The sequence below is a fragment of the Colias philodice genome, chromosome 14 (genome assembly GCF_061535455.1).
Source record: "Colias philodice isolate Cphi_HAF_F1 chromosome 14, ilColPhil1 Martin Lab GWU primary, whole genome shotgun sequence".
NCBI lineage: Eukaryota > Metazoa > Arthropoda > Insecta > Lepidoptera > Pieridae > Colias > Colias philodice.
The window spans coordinates 2,849,769-2,867,488 of record NC_143099.1 but is presented as its reverse complement, the minus strand read 5'-3'; the positions used below and the strand labels follow the sequence as shown (position 1 = coordinate 2,867,488).

At 32.4% G+C, this 17,720-nt stretch overlaps 1 protein-coding gene across 3 annotated transcripts in view; it reads right to left on the bottom strand.

Moving 5' to 3' along the window:
- Positions 1-36: 36 nt before the first annotated feature.
- LOC149482699 (uncharacterized) overlaps positions 37-17,720 on the bottom strand; it is a 76,604-nt gene continuing 58,920 nt past the window's right edge. For 2 of the 3 annotated variants that reach the window (XM_089703289.1, XM_089703291.1), the window contains 5 exons: positions 15,076-15,202; positions 14,335-14,449; positions 4,226-4,333; positions 1,761-1,980; positions 37-918 (listed from right to left, as the gene is read on the bottom strand). In XM_089703289.1, the coding sequence (XP_089559415.1) occupies positions 235-918; positions 1,761-1,980; positions 4,226-4,333; positions 14,335-14,449; positions 15,076-15,202 (1,254 nt within the window). In that variant the 3' untranslated portion in view covers positions 37-234. The remainder of the gene's footprint in view (positions 919-1,760; positions 1,981-4,225; positions 4,334-14,334; positions 14,450-15,075; positions 15,203-17,720) is intronic. The other variant, XM_089703290.1, reaches the window with a different exon arrangement.

Genomic DNA, 17,720 nt, shown 5'->3' with positions numbered 1-17,720 from the left:
TTTGCACCATTCTCCGTTGTTTAATTGAAACACCAGTTATTTTATAATAAATTTATTATCTACAATAACTTGTCATATCTTATAAAATACTATAATAAACTTTTAACGAACTTAACCTAGAAAATGTACAATAATTTATACTTCTGTCCTTCATGAGTATTAAATTAGATCGATATTGACCGACGGCAAGATTATTTACAAAACATCTAAATAAATATTACGCTATAATTTGGTTTACAACTCTATGGTTTTCCCGTGCTTGATGTTCTTCATGTTCTTGTTGCAAAGTTCCAATTCGAGTCTCAAGCCATCTATTTCCGCTTCAAGGGTCCGCGTTCGCTTGAACATTTGTACATAGTTCATTTGCAATTGCTTCTGATATCTCAGCACTTTGTCCTTTTCCTCCGACCATTTTCGTCTCTCGTTGTTGAATTGAGTTTCTTTAGTTTCCAGTTCGCATTTGAGTCGATCGACGACTTCGTTCGCTGGACAGTTGCAAGGGTCTGGTAGTTCTCCGTTAAGTCTTTGTACTTCAGCGTCTAAAGCGCTATCGTTGGAGGTCCAATATTCGTTCTTACACTCGTAGATACCCCGTAAAGTTCTCCCACACTCGATACCCTCGTACCCGCTGAGAGAAACATCGGACAGTTCCTGTCTGAGTTCCTTCAATTCGGTTTTCAATTTGTCTATTTCGTTTTTACTAGTTTCGTTATTCTTGTTCATGTCGGTGACGCTGTTCTTTAGATCGCTTGTCAGTCTTTCGACTTCGGATTGCAGTCTTTTTATGGTCCGTTGTTTTTCCTCTGATTCTGCGCGAAGTCTCATTATTTCTGACTCTTTTTTGTCGATGGATTCTCTGAGTTGCCGGCAGTCTGCTTTTAGAGTGAGATACTCGTGGCCTTTAGCAGTTTGCTCGTTCTGTAAATAGAAAATACATATGATTAAATACAAAGTGATTTTGCATAAGTATTTGCTGTGGCTCATATGGTTGGTAATGAATGTCAAAATCTATCAATTAATTATTTGATTGTTTTTATCCTGATTTTAATGGCATTCTATGCAGAAGCGTAATTAAATAAATCAAGTATGATTTAGTAATAAGTAGTATTATTTAATATAATATAATCCATTCCAATATCGTTATTATAGTATGAAAAGTGCATTCGAAAGTTATATATTATGGACAAACAATTGTGTAAAGAGAGATTAATAAAAGTATCCGCAACAACTTGCACTAGCTGTTCTACTTTCAGAGTTATAACCATCTATTACTGATTGTTATCTAAACGCACCATGAACAAATTGTGTTACGTTGAGTTAATTTTTTGTATAATAAATGTAGAGTTTGTGAAATCTTTGTTTAGAGTTTGTTATTCTTTTTAGTTTTGTGTTCAATTCTTAAACTTCATAAAAATAGTAAATTGTATCTCCTTCCAAAAAACGTTTGGCAAATTGGATGACCAACGTAAAATAGTACAGAGAGCAAATCGATATGATTGTCAAAGCTGTCCTGAGTAGTGCTATCTTCCCCAGCCAGTTAGGAGATTTTATTCAGTAACTTCCAGTCACTACCATAAAGACATCTTCTTCGTCGTGCTGTTTACATAGCAACGTACTCATAAGCTCGCGCACAACTAACCTGCGCGTCTTTCAGCTGCGTCTTCAATAGCGCGATCTCCCCAGCTCGCTCATAGAGACTCCACTCGATATCCTGGAACCGTTGCCATAGCAACGCACTTACAAGCTCGCGCACAACTAACCTGAGCGTCCTTCAGCTGCGTCTTCAACAGCGCGATCTCCCCAGCTCGCTGACAGAGACTCCACTCAGTGTCCTCGAGCCGTTGCCGTAGCAACGCGCGGTCCCGCCTCACTCGTGCCAGCTCTGTGTCGCGCTCGTCGCGCACGTCGCGCCGGTACGTCTGCAGCATGAGACGCGGCGCGCGCAACCGCACGTCGTGCCCGCGGAGACGGTCTGTTGTACTGGAAGGGAAGTTCCAATTACAATTATTGTCGATATATAATTGACTAGCTTTCCACCCGCGGCTTCGCTTGCGTTTTCAAAGAAAAACCCGCATAGTTCCCGTTACCGTGGGATTTCAGGGATAAAACCTATCCCGTGTGTTAATCCAAGGCACCCTCTATATGTGTGCTAATAATTGCTCTGTAATTTCATTGTAATCGGTTCAGTAGTATTTGCGTGAAAGAGTAACAAACATACACACTGACACACACATCCATCCTCACAAACCTTCGCATTTATAATATTATTAGAAGGATAGGATAGGATAGGATAGGATACCCTACCCTACCCTACCAACGCATGACTAAATAGTAAATAGATAGTAAATGCCATTAAAACGTTCATCAATAAGGAATGTAAACAGAGACTTCTTTGAGTTGCGATTACGTGATTGGTTCGCATTTAATTTTACATGCTACGTTTCCGAAATTGTGCATTTAAATCAAAGGAACATAGAGCTAGAAGCAAGAGTATTCTTTCGTGATTCCTTTGGGTAGTAGCAAAGTACACTGAACAACACTGTTCAGTGTTAGAACATTGTATAGAATCTTTACGAACGCACAAAGAACAACAAAGGAATGCTCTACGCCTGACATAGTAGGAATAGAATGAGCATTCGCTCGTTTGATGCAAATGCACCGTTAGAAATGAATTTAAAAACTTTTATCTAATAAGGTTCTACGTCGTTTCATCATATGTTTCTAGAATCACAGGTCTACGCCTCCAGGATTTCAACAATGGGTTCCTAATCGTCCATTCCCACACATTTTGCTCCCATTTTAGACGACTCCGCAATTTGTTACAGTTGGTTAAAGGGATGCACATTCATTACCATGATATATAGCCTGTTTGCTTTGAAGTGGGTTGTGACATAAAGGACGACAAATTTAGAAGCTTCCTGGATATTGTTGTACTCATTTTAAACACGTGTTGCAAGTTGCAAGCAAATGCTATTGTTAACGTATAAAGAATTATAAGAAACATCTATTCAAGAAAAAAAAAATAAAAGCATGTTAAATTAAAACTTTACTTTTCTAATTAAATTCAATACCTAATAATTATTATATTTTATTAGTATTTGAAACTTTGAAAGTGTTATCAAAACTCGAATAAGTAGGTATTTTATTGTGAACCGATTTTTTTTTCAAAAATGTACTCTAAAATTATGCTAATTTAATTCCAATCTTCTTAAAATATATTAAAGTCACGTAAAGAAGTCCTTAGTCAACAGGAAACCAATTTTTCTATGAGTAATGCTATCGTATAATTAATGCAAAACTGCATAGTACCTAATGCAAGGTCGTTCTTACGGTTGTCATGTTTTTAATTGTTAATGGATCTCGAAATAAATTATTTATAGATTTAATGATTTATATCCTGTATACATCAGAATTCTTTACGGGCTAGATACCTAACTAAAGCTTATTCGATTAACAATTTTCTGGTTGAATTGGTATTTAAATAGGATAAAATGGAAATAATAATCCAGAATCTAGACCAAAGCTGTCATTTGAACTACATTTTATTCCATTTTAAAGATTAATTTTAGACAGACATCGACATTAATACTTAAGCAGTGATAATATCTTAATTAAAATGAATGAGGGCGTCTAAAAACATAAATTACCTGGAGGCAAGATAAAGCTGCGAAATTGATAAATAGCTCGAATTCTTTTATATGTGTCATATTATTTTTAGATAATCGTAATGATTCATGTGGATAAATGTGACATATCTTACTGCATTATCTTTTATTGATAGGTATCATATTAGTCTGTATCTGTCCGGTTCATTTAAAAGATAGGTACATACAATCTATATTATAAAACAAAACATAATACACACTACAGAGGATCATTTGCTGATTATCTTACAAATTATTGCCTTTTTTTATCATTTAAACCGAAACCACGTTTCTGCAGTAACATCGTCATCTATTTATTCTATACTTACTAATAAAAAAGAGGAAAAGTTTGTAATTATGTATGTACGTATATATGTATGTATGTATTGTTTTCACGCATAAACCTCTTAACCGATTTTGATAAAATTTGGCACAGACAATCTTTAGACCCTGAGAAAGAACATTGAACATACCTTTTATTGCGAAATGTATGTGTATGTACCACGGGCGAAGCCGGGGCGGACCGCTAGTTATGTAATAAAATAATTAAATACACAGATAAATTGACCAAAATACCGTACCTATAATCATGTTGGTCCCTCTCAAGTTCAGAAACTCCAGAATCTGCCGGTGACGGCGCTGGGATCGGCTCCTTGCTGTCTGTGCCCAAACCCGAACTGGATTTAGTTCTGGAAATAAAAACATTATCATAATAACATTTACGATTATATAAAGTATTTGTGAAAAAGATAATAAGGAAAGATAAAAATGATCGATAAGCTTTTAAAAATATCTGATTCCTGAATTCAGAGGTTCTTTTGAAGTTTTAATGTGGACTTATACATAAGGTAATTAAGAAAAAAAATTATAAATAACGAGAAATTAATAGTGAGTAGTGAGAAAATAAACAAAGAAGTGTGTAAGTTTATTAATTTTGTTTAATTTCTGGTCTACTAATTGCATTTTCTAAAAGTTCATTACTTTAGTCGGTTCCCAGCGTAATGAGAGTACTAGTTCCTAATTAATCCAAAACATAATGATTAAGTATCCTATGACACTTAAAACCTGATAATAACCAATCTTTAAAAGATCGCATACTTATTATGGCTACTAAAAACCTTAAACCATTGATTGCATCTTGTAAAACGTAAAAGTGTAATTAGGACCAATAATACCAAGACGCGTGAAATGCCAGTATATTATCATCAATTGAACATCGTCAAGTATGTAAGAGTACTCTTTAACCACAGTATAAATATTATACTGCTATTAACTTTGATGGTGGCCTTAAATATTGAATGGGCTTATTCAGAGCGTAGCAACAATTTGCCAAACATTACGCATCCGATAAACGTAAAGCATGGGTCATAGTGCAAGCTATAATATTGAAGGCCTTTTTTGATTCCCTTTATTGAATGTTTGATATATGTAATGCTATTTTAGCAATGTAAATTTATCTAAGTTGTGTGCAATGTACTTGTTTTGTATGTTTAGGTTTTACTATAGGTTTGATAAATATATTTTATTTGCAGTAGTTATACATAGTTTATTACTTTAATATTTTCGAATATTATGTACATAGTTACTTAGGTACTTGCGTGGTTTTACAATTTTGATTTCATAATTTCATTATAAGCGTTAATTCCATTAATAACAACACATAAACATTTATGTAAATCTAACATTAAGTATATAAATAATACTTTACATAAATTAAGATCTAATAATATTGAAGCTTTATCGATTATAGCATAGCGCATCATCCGCGGTATACCACAAGCTTAACGGAAAGTTGCATACACACTACACGTCTCGCTCATGAATCGTTACGTGCATATATTCCCCTTATCTCCACTACGATTGTAAATTGTACAGACCCCGCAATTGCCGTAAAACGGTAAAGGTTCTTAAAATATTTTATTAGTTCTTAGTCGGTATCTTTTGAAATCCGTTTAAAACGATCGTAAAATTTCAGCGAGGTGTTCCGAATTACTGCTTGAGTGATATTTTCGAATTTTGTTACTTTTCAATTATTGTGGCACTTCTTTATGTAATTTTATTGGAGTGGGTCAGATGGCGTTCGATATGAAGCATAAAAATTGTTTGAGGTGAAAATTATGTGCGTACATTTATACGATGAAGGAAAATAAAGATTTAAGCTGATATAATTTGATTTGCCACTGTGTAGTTAATAGCCCCCGTGTTAATTACATCAGCTCTATTAATCGATATTTCATAGTATACTTATATCATTCAACATTTATGTTTGAATGGAATATGCTGATCACATCTAGACAAACTGAGCTAAAGCTAGACGGACTGTAACTAAATTTGGTATGCAGATAGAGTATAAACTTAGACTATATTATAATACAATACATTCTATTCTATTACACGTGCGAAATTAAATAGAACCACAGATTATACAGGGTGTCCCACCGTCGGTATTCTAAGCTCAATGGAGGTTATAGTTTAATTGCACACGCTGAGTGCTGAGTTGCAAATAGATGAATTCTTAAAACTCTTTGTGTACACCCCTAACAAACAACCCGCCCAACTTTGCCAAAATTTTTGGCGTAATTTAGTTGTGTAATTATTTTTTACGTGATCAGTGTACCTATGCAAGAGTACAATTTCCTTCGCGCTTAGTACAGCGATTGTGGGACATCCTGTATAATACCATAATAGTTATAATTTAATCGAGATTCTTTGTATATTCAAATATTCCTACAAATCACATCATGTATGATCGCAGACTATCTTATTAAATTCGACTGATATTCGCATAAATTAACTAGCAAAACACGAAAATAAACAAATTTAACGCGTCATTAGTTTTAAATACATGTTTAACATAAGTAAGAGTAATATAAATCATTGTGATCTGATTTGCCTAATGAGGATTGCGTGTTATAATCATATTAATTAGGAAAATTAAAACCAAAGAGATATTGAATAACATTGATGCGAGATTATGCAAGAAACTCTGAATGCAATGAGGTTAATTAAAACATAATATGTATGTGTGTATATTTTAAAAATCTTCAAGAACCTATTGCTTTATTAATTATTTATTACGTAAATTTAACTCCAAATACATGTAAGTTCTTCCCATTTTGTATATTTAAGGCGTCTTCAAACTTTTTATCTGACTTCATAGAAGTTTTATGACACAATGTTATTTACTAATAGATGTCATCATGTCATTGAACAAAATGAGGGGCGCAAAACTATTATAAAAAAATCGTACACCTCTACAACGTACATAATATTATAATCATCTAGATTTATCAACACACAGCGAGATAATTTTACTTTTTATCGAATATAAGATGAAAATATATTTAAAGCACACCATAGCCCGTTGTGTTTCGCTCGACAGCCCGTCGTGGTCCGGCGGCGAAGCGTGGCGAAGGCGTTGCGACTTCACGACTCACGTATCAATGCGATCTTTGTTCTACGTAAGATGCTATGCGCTCACGTGATGCTTGTAACTAAGGTATTGTATACTTTGGCTATTCAGTTTACGCAAAGAATATGGAGATAATCATATTTATAGTCAATAATTTTATTTACAAGCGCAGCATCATAGTGTAAGTAGAATAGTTTATAACATTAGTCCAATAAACTCGTACTAAAAATGAATTAAGAATTCGGGATGCTTTCTTAATATAGAGATTAATTAATTAAATATCATACATTTTAATTATTAATGTAATTTAACCATTGCCAGTCTCGTTCTCGTAGAACAAACAATCGACTTATAAATTAATATCCTCATGAATTAAACACAATTTGAATTAAACACGGCACAATTAGGTACATTGCCTTGCATTCAATGTAACAACTTCCTCAGCTATTATCGCGAAGAATAGAATAGTCATATCAATTTCGTCACGTCATTGTAAAGCTTTCGTAACTTTGGATTGTGTGTCTATAATTAAGATGCGTATATCCTTAGGGCTATGTATTCAAAGGAGTTTATAGTTTACATTGTGCAGATAATTTCCTTAACTTATATATTAGAGGAAGATGTTTTGATGGATGCGATTTTTTAATCTAGAAACTTACAGACTTAAAAATTACACACGGAGAAATTATGGTCCTGAAATAGGATATTACGACCGCTTACGTCCGCGTCTGTTAAAACTTCAATATGTCTAGAGTAAAATAAAGATTATAATAATTATATTACCTACAAAAAACAATATTGTTTGAAAATAACAATGAGAATTACTGAATATCATATTCCAAATCAAACAGAGACCAACGCAATAATAGCAAGGCCTTTGTACTTGGTGTTTTATAGTATTTAGGTTATACGTCCGCTTGTACGTCCCTAATTAGGACACGCTGCTTATTCAATAATTTTGTTTAAAGGAAGTTTCTAATACAAAGAGATTTATAGAATTTACCAATTAATAAGGATATTACCATTAAAAACTTTAATTGACCAAGCAATTAATTTAAAAATACTATCCGCTGCCTATTTTTCACTATAATTATTCACGGAATTTAAACAAAACATCTTTATATCGTATTGCATCTAGACAAATATTATAAGGCTGAAGAGTTTGTTTGTTTGAACGCGCTAATCTCAGGAACTACTGGTCCGATTTTAAAAATTCTTTCGGTTACGCAGCCCATTTATCGAGGAAGGCTATAGCTAATTAGCTATAGCCATCACGCTAAGACCAACAAAAGCGGAGCAATGCGGGTGAAACCGCGGAGCAAAGCTAGTTTCCAATAAAATTATATGTATGGTTTTAAAACAATAATCCATACAAAAGACAAAATCTATTGAATGCCCTATGATAGTATAATTATTCAAGTATTGTCTAGTTACAATGGCCTGCTGGGATGAGCCGGAACTGCGCGCCAACGCGTCTCATTTGCAAGTCTCTAAGGGCTTGCCCACCTTACACTATTTACTCATATGGATATATGGAACGGTTATTTGCAGGGATTTATAAATAGCAAATATGTAAATGGAATGATTGATATGTATATAGGTAATTGCAATTTAAGTACTTAAATTGAAATTTGTAGTCATTTACTTCAATTTATTTTTTTAATCCCGAATCCCGGTTATAGATAAACATAATGCCGGAATAACAATAATGTTTACGTGAATTTATATTATTATAATGAATACTTCATAATTCGGATAATATACAAGGTATACGTGCAATAAGTACAACAAGGTTTTATTAAACATAATCTACTTAAAAACTAAAAAATCTAAACAGTATCAATAATAAAACTCCAAACTTTATTGACCTCTTAAACGATAACCATTAAAAAATACATAATTTTAATTGTAGTGAAGCCTTAACCGCCTAACAATCAACTGTTATTTGTTAACACTATTTCGCAACAATCTAACAATTATATTTATTTATCCTTCACATTATAGCTATATTATACGGATTTTGAAACACAATGCAAGAAACCGCAAATTGATACTAATTGGCATCTTATCTTGATTTTTATGTTACCTTTATTCTATATTTTGTTTTAACAGGAAGGTGTCAAAATGTTATAAAATTAAATGAGTTTTGTAATCATCCGTTACATTCAAGAGTTGTTTAACCTTTTATGCACCATAAATTATTATGTAGAGTGAGTATTTGTTTTAAGTATTACTTAATTCTTTTAAACATTCATTACATGTGAAAAATTCACTACATTACAAAAGTACATTTAATTGTTGTGCTACTATACTATAAGCTCTTCCTGAAAATTAAGATTCGAGGTTTTCAGGCAAGAATATCAAGATATGTGTCTCACAATAAACTCATAACAATCTATTAATATTAAACTCGGTTATAACATGAAAGACAAACGAATAATCGTGTTGGAAAACAAGCATCTATATGTGCAGGAAGTATATTCATTCATTATACTAATAAAGTCATTTCTAAAGGGAAATTCTTGTAATTAATGCAATAATTGATTTATTGACGATATACTTACATACGATTTTATAATGAAATAAAACTTTGTCGTCCTATTAAAAATCATAATTTATATGCGACAAATTCATTTTGACGTCAATTTAATTTAATAAATATCCAATGTGAATCGTTTTTACACAATTTATTTTGTATTGTAATACATGTTTTGTGAATTCAATGCGTGCTTCGGCAGGAATATGTTAAATTAAATATTGGGGAAGCTCCCACAGTTCCTACACCCCACACGAGATCGGATCGGATCAATATTTTACAGCTCTGTTCCACTCTCTTACACTTTATACACTTCTATTCATCTAAAGTTATTGAACATATCATTATTACTTAGATATTATCATGAATTCATGAACAATAATTATATAAATATTATATTATCTTCTCTATATTCAATTCATTAGTTAAGATTTCAAAATATGTATTATGTATATGTGAGCGTTTACGAATCTATATTTAGGAACATTTATTTGTCACCTAGGTATATCCCCTAATTCTTGTCATATAAATAGAAATGCCATTTGTATCGACACCAAAAATAGCACCACACGTGTCAAAAAAGTAATTCACAACAAATTTTGACCAAATTAGGCAATAACAGTTGCGGAATAATTCGTGACTTTAAAGTCACTGAGATAAAAAAAACTTGCATTAAAATGCATAAAAGTAGTGAGGATTTCCGAGTACGGTCCGTTTGATAAATACTTAGTGCGTGAATCATACGCATGCCTCCGATATGAACTTTGGTTCAGTGACATCATTGTATTTTATCTCCTATCTTCGTCTATTATATTATTATATTTTACAGAGTTACTGAACCGAATTGTAATTGAGGTCGAAGCCTTCAGCTTGATTATAAAGTTTTTTATAATTCGCCAAAAGGTCGTTTAAAAATACGATGTTAGAGAATACATTACATATTTATTATTGAAAAACAAAGTAAAGAAGTGTTATAGAATAGGGAATAGGGTAGATAGTTTGTTAATTGAAGAAATAATTGACATTCGATCTGCAGAGATTCTTTGAAATAAATAAACATGTAAAGTATGACCTCCGTATTATCCATGTAGATTAAGGAATGTTATTTGTATTCAAGTCATTCTTTGGACAAGAAATTTCGACTCACAATATAACGTATGTACAAGGGACTCGTTCTGCTAATAGATATAAAATCTGACTACTGACTAGAAGCATTGAAATGCAGACGTTAATAAGCCCTGCTTATTTGGAGAACTCTACTAAAAAATTTGGACAAGTGGTTCTTATTTATAAAGAAGAACAAATGAAAACTTACAGTTTCCCAGAAGCACGCATTCAAAGCTCGTTTAAACACATATTTAGATCAGCAAATTTGGAAGCCTCCGTAGTCGGAGGTTTCCGAATTGCTATAAGCTTAGGAGCTTTAATACACTCTAGTCCTTAGATCTTCTAACTTAAGTTTCAAATACCTCACCTATGCATTACGCCGTACATTAATTCCATTAAGAGCACATCACACCATCACTTTCACTAACAGAACAACAATAAAGCGAAATAAATAAATAAATATAAACACGCGCGCCGTAAGCCCGATGCGCGGTGTGAATGCAGCGCGTGCTCTACCGGGCCGATACAATGACGCTCCATTACAAATTTATTGTTTAAAAATAGCAATGTAAATTATTGTTTACATGGTAAAAATAGCATAGGCGGTACTTAAACGATGTATGTGATAAACATGAAAAAATACTGTTAATATTATTTTAAATCGTTTATATTTGAATGTGAATTTAACTGGTTTAATGGCGATATTGTGAATAAACATAAATTTCAATTTCGAAAGGCACCGAGTTTCCATTAAATTATATGTTAACGACAATCTGTCGCAGACTATCTTGTTTTGCGGAGTATTAAAATTAGTATTCAACGACTTAATTACGTGCGAGATTTATGAATATTCATTAATTTCTCGAGTAAAATCTTAATTGTGCATTCTTGTTTGTGATTGCTTTTTTATCAACCCTTTCATCTGAAACTACATAATATTATTAATCTTTGGGATATTCTTGTAGAAAGTCTATTGACACAAAACTCAAACTAGTACGCGTATTGTAGAGTGTGTGTGCGTCTTTAGGTAGAGTTTTTAAGTAAAAAGTTTAACAATCCATTGCCATTGTATCCACAAAAAATATCTACGCAAATTTTATTTTTAGTCAACAAAAGCAGCATTTTATGACCACCAGCGCCCATTCACGAGAATGGCCAGGCCAAACATCACGCGAGGGGTTCCTTAATAAGTTTAATTACCAAGCTAATAGACGCAGCCGTGAGTCATTGACTTTTAAAACTGTCTCATTCTCCCTGAGAACCAATTTGATATTAATTTCTCTAGTACATTTGGAAGAGGCCGATGTTAGATTAGAAAAAAAGGTGTATGAAAAATAAATATATAGACTAATGAACATTTATTGATGTCAATAAAATCTTTAGCAAAAATGCTGTAATTATATTTTTTTACTTATTCTGAATATGTGTGGAAAATATAAGAAAGGACATTATAATTTTTTACCATATCTGCTAATTTGTCGGTAATCGCAGTTTAGCTTTTTTTTTATTACTATTATAATTTATAAATATTATAAGATAATTCGGTAATTTAGGTCTATTCATATATCTATTCAGAATGTTACTAAATCATCTAATGAGACTTTGCGGATTCAGAATTCCGCAATATAACAACTAAGTACAGAGGCGGCCAGATCATTGTGAAATAACGCATCAAAAACTAATTTGGGTAGTGTGTAGGTTATGCGATTATCGTTTTTAATAATAAGAAGAAACAAAATAGCATTAAAATCCATTAAGGACAAGTTCTGTAAGGTTATTATATAATTTTCACGCTCTTAGGTATGTATGTGCACATATTAACGCACAAAAATAGACCAAACTAAAGAGGGAATTTTGGAAAAATTGTCTATAATAAAATACAGATTATAATATTTGCCTATTACAACAACATTTTAGAATTTTTCAACAAACAAAAATTGAACAGTAAAATAACCAATAATATGAGCTTCCAATTTTTAGTTATTTCATAATATCTATCTATCTCTTCTTTCAGCTAAATCTATTCTGTATCTGGGATACATTTCTATCATTAACTTGGTGAACCACGCACGCATTAACTACTTTACCCAGAAATCAGGTAACTACTTAAGTAGGTGTTAAAGTCTTTAAATGTATGTAGCCAATCATGGCGCAAAGAACACCTGTAAAGTCAATGATTGTAAATGCGAGACACCGTTTACAATTCGTATGTAAATACAAATATAAAATTCCAATGATTCAAACATTCGATATTCCTATAATCATTACCATTCTAGAGTATAAAATCACTGACCTATTGTTATTCAGCAATTGTTTACTGAAGACAATACGTACATTAATAACAAAGGGAGTTCAGTTTGTTGTTATTTACTTAAAGAGCTGTCGAATTCTATAGGTCAGTATAATTTTATTATGGGGTTGAGTTTTAAAACTCATAGAGCTGATTTTAAGGTTAAGTATATCGTTTATATTATTGCTCTTAATAAGCACTGGTAGGTACCATTGATAGATATATTTTGACTACCTTTATCTATTAAACGATTCAATCGATAATTATGAAACTTATTAACTACATAAGTATAAACTATATAACTTAAGGCTTAAACTATATAAATTTGTTTTAATTTAATAATTAAAAAACGGCATATTAAACACTATTTGACTACCCAAATATGCCGCTAACTAAACTATATACTGGGTACGTAATTACTATTCCAATTCCCAGTAACCCACTGGATGTAGAACGAAGGAATGCCAGTGTAAACGACAGACATGTCTACATTTCTTTGTATTTGATTGTCTGTCGCGTTTTTGAACGTGAATTCTTAAACGCGGTAGTAAGATGTCATAGTGACAAGCGGAGAGATTATTAATTTAATTAACATGAATTACAAAAAGATAAAAAATATTCATATACTAAACTAGTCTGTATCAAGAACTGAAACACCACAACACAAGCCATAAAACCTTATTTTTATCGTCTAAGATTATAATTAAGAAAGCAAACCCCATCTAAGGAGATACATTACGGCTCTGCAAATTGCACTGCACAATATTTTTAGCGGTAATTGCCGTGATCCGCCATATTTATCTTATAATTAATGATATTGCTGATGAGGCTGAGTCGACAAGAGCTTAACCGTGTACCATCGGCTGGTTTGTTAGATTAATGATTAGTAACGGGTAATTAATGGTTAATTACTTGTAGGCGCGATAGATCTTATTTCTGCTTCGTAATTGCAAGGACGAGGCCAATTGGAAATGATAGTTAAAACGCTTATGTTCGATTGCACGGCATTTTATTGTTTTCTATATCAATCGTGATTTAGTGAGAACGAGGCTCTACAAATATGTGTTGAAAATAAACTCGTTATAAGCAATTTTACAACCAACATGTTTCCCATATAAAACTACAGTTTATCAAAATTTTACAAGTCGTGTCACAATGTATACATTATACTGAAATGCTTCTACAAAAGCTGTGTAAAAAGTCCTTTACCCTGTATTTCTCCAAATGGGTAGTTTCTCTACAACGTCTCTACATTCAATTATATTCTACATACATGAAATAGAACAAACCTACCCATATTTTTTACATAAAATCATCCAAAAAATGCTAAAAACAAAAAACTCACACTATAGCGGAGTGGTGTCGCTGATGCAAGGGCGCGAGCGGCGCGGGCGGCAGAGCGGACAGCGACGCGGGCTGTGGAGACCCGCACCAACGCGCCTCGCGGACATCGGACGAACCTGGATGATTTATTTATTATTACGTAATATGTAAACATTCTATTGGTATACGTTAAATAGAACATTACGAAAACAATTCACGACTGCTATTATTATTATTTCAAAGCTTTATTGTACACAATGCACAAATGGCGGCCTTATAGCTACTAAGCCATCTCTTCCAGGCAACAACAACAAATACACAAGATAAATTATACATATACCTATTATACATATCATGGCAGATGGTGGTGGTTAAGCTAACTGGTTGTTTTTAAACAGAAAACTAAAACCGATTATTTAATTCATTAAATAAACACATTATTTGATTTTTCTTAAAATTTGAATAAAATCTGTCTGTTTAAAGCAGGGCAAAATCCAGTATAAAGGAGTCGGTTATATACCAATACACATACAGGTGAAGCTATTTAAATAAAAGCGTGATATAAAGCTTTTTAATGCTATGGCTAGGTAAAATTCCGGAAACCTATTAATACAAATATAAAACAATGTAATAACGCGTTGAATTACTTTCATTCAGTGTTAAACATTTAACCAAAATGAATGCAAAAAAACATACAGCTTGTTATTGAATTAGGTATATAATCAGTACTATAAAATGTTCATTAATCCTTAAAACTACTTACTACCATATAAAGTCATAAGCGACGGCGGTCGGCTGGCCAGAACCGGCGTGGAGCCATATCGCTCTCCGCCCGCAGAGAGGCGCCCGCCCAGCGGCTTGAAGGCTATTGGCCGAATCACCGATTTGCCCTGAAAATAAATATGAAGAACATTTAGATATTTATACAGAAATAAAACGAGTAGACATAATTTTCTGTAAACAATATATTACGTATTTTCAACTAGCGAAAAAATAAAATATGTAGAGTCATCGGTTATTGCTATGTGCATACTTAAACTTTTCATACCAAAATAAAACTCAAGATCATAACAATACATCATAACAATACACAAAAACTTCGTCACGGAGCACAAACCCCTAATGCGATGTAAATAGACTAAACTATAACCGCGTCGCGCATGCCCCTGCGCACCATACATCAATTTATCTATTCATCAAGCGTGACCAATTCAGAAACGTATATACATAATGCACGCCTTTAATTATAGACCCTCGCGATCGTCTGGATTTCAAAGGATACGTATCGATTTGATTTGCACATTTCCATTGCTTATCTCACTTCCTATTTACCTATATGTCTAATGCGAACGAAAGTTTCTTTTTGGCTAAGGATCTTTTACCATTTCCTTCGAAAATAAAACTTTAATAAAGATAAGCAGAATGCTTAATTTTAGATAATTAATAATTATGAATTAGTGATCTTTTAGTCACTAATTCATGATTATTAATTATGCAAGATATTTTCATTTTCCTGGCAGTTACGTAAATTTTCATATCGTACCTATCTATGCAAGTGATATTTAAATGTTTTCTCATTTAATTATTACGTTACAACACTTCATAAAATTACCTAATGGAACAGATAGTAAAAAAAACCGCTTATTTAATATCTTATTGCACGGTAATTTTCTTAAAGTCGATTATAAGGAAAAGTCTATTGGCGACACTCAGACGCTTTACTATTGCACAATTACGATTCTAAACTTTTCAATTCATGCTGCGCTTAATAGCTATTGAATTATTTAATCTATAGAAATGTAAAACTAATTTAATTATAAAGTTCAAGCAGTGAAAGTATATTCAATTCTAAACAATCCACTATCTAGATTACGTAAATATAAAAGTTTTCGTATTCGACACGGTGGATATAGTTTAATATAATTTATAATATTTATCTCATTTAGTGCTGCACGGATTTGACATTTCGTAGTACGCAACTGACGCAATAAAGTATCGTGACAAAGGTTATTTTACGACAAAGCGTCGGGATGGGGGTGCCCGGTGCAGTCACTTTGAAAATTTGACCATTAAAACACATTACACAGTATAAACAATGTATTTACACTTTTAGTTTAAAATTTTTCATTATTTTGATTCTGACAGAAGTTATGCTTTTAGGTAACATTGAATTTTTCTTTATTTCCTTCTGAAGACACAACTAATTTACGTGGTATTTTTTTACTTATCTACCTGATGTATAATATCGTCATCATGATGACATTTAGTTATAGTTTGATGTTATCAAATCATGACCCGTTTATAAACATAGCCTGATAAGGACATCAAAGGTGTGTGTGACACCTGGATAGTGGTTACCCTCCCTGACTTATTTGTCAAAGCAAACTTAACTATCAAGTCTATATATAGTAACTATACATGTTACGGCAGATAGGGGAAGGGTCTCATCCTTCAAGCCTATCTGCTACAAATATTTGTAAACCTTTTTGTATGGGAATAAATTTTGGTTATTGTTTGAACACTATCGAACAATGCAACCTTTTTCTTATAAAATTTATCGTGTTTTGGACATCTTATACTACTTGACTGGGGATAAATTAAATATTAACATAGGTACATATTCACTTTGAATAAATTAGTTACAGAACAAAGAAAATAGAGAATCAAATTTTTGCGCATAAATATCGTAAATTGCGATAAACTGAGCAAAAGATAAATTTGTCAATACAATCGTATCTATTTGCTAAATCTGCAAGAATTTTATAAACGCTTAACTATAATGGAGATTGAGTCACGTCAAAATATCGACTCGAAATTATGCAAATTATACCGTTATGCAAATCTTGATCAGTTATTGATCTTGCAATACTTTTCGTTTACTGTTGCAATGGAGCGATTAGATATTTAAAACCAAAAAAGTATTGAAATCTGAAATTTAATCCATAGTCTCTATATTCTAGTGATCTACATGTTGAAATTTATTATTTTCTGCATCCTAACACCTAGTCATTAATTGTCGCGTTGTAAATGGAAGGAACGTGCAGATTTGTAGGTTATCCGTGACAATGTTTTGCCTACTTTCGGTCTAGCTACGTTTGTAAACCAGAGACGATAGCGTTCAACATAAATCCAATTACCTTAAAATTACTATTTTGAATATATGCAACTAAGGAATTTAATAGTTAAAAGTAAGTATTTTTTAATTAACATTTATCGATTAGCCTCTAGCTCATTTGAATCCAAAGAAAATTTTTTGTATTATACCGCCTGTTTTATCAAAAATTAAAATAATTTCTACAATATTTAATAAATAAAACCACAGGCTGTTATCATCAAGTGTTGCAATATTATCTCCAACCATAACAGCAATCTATCGTTACAATTATGTAATTTACTAACCATGAAGAA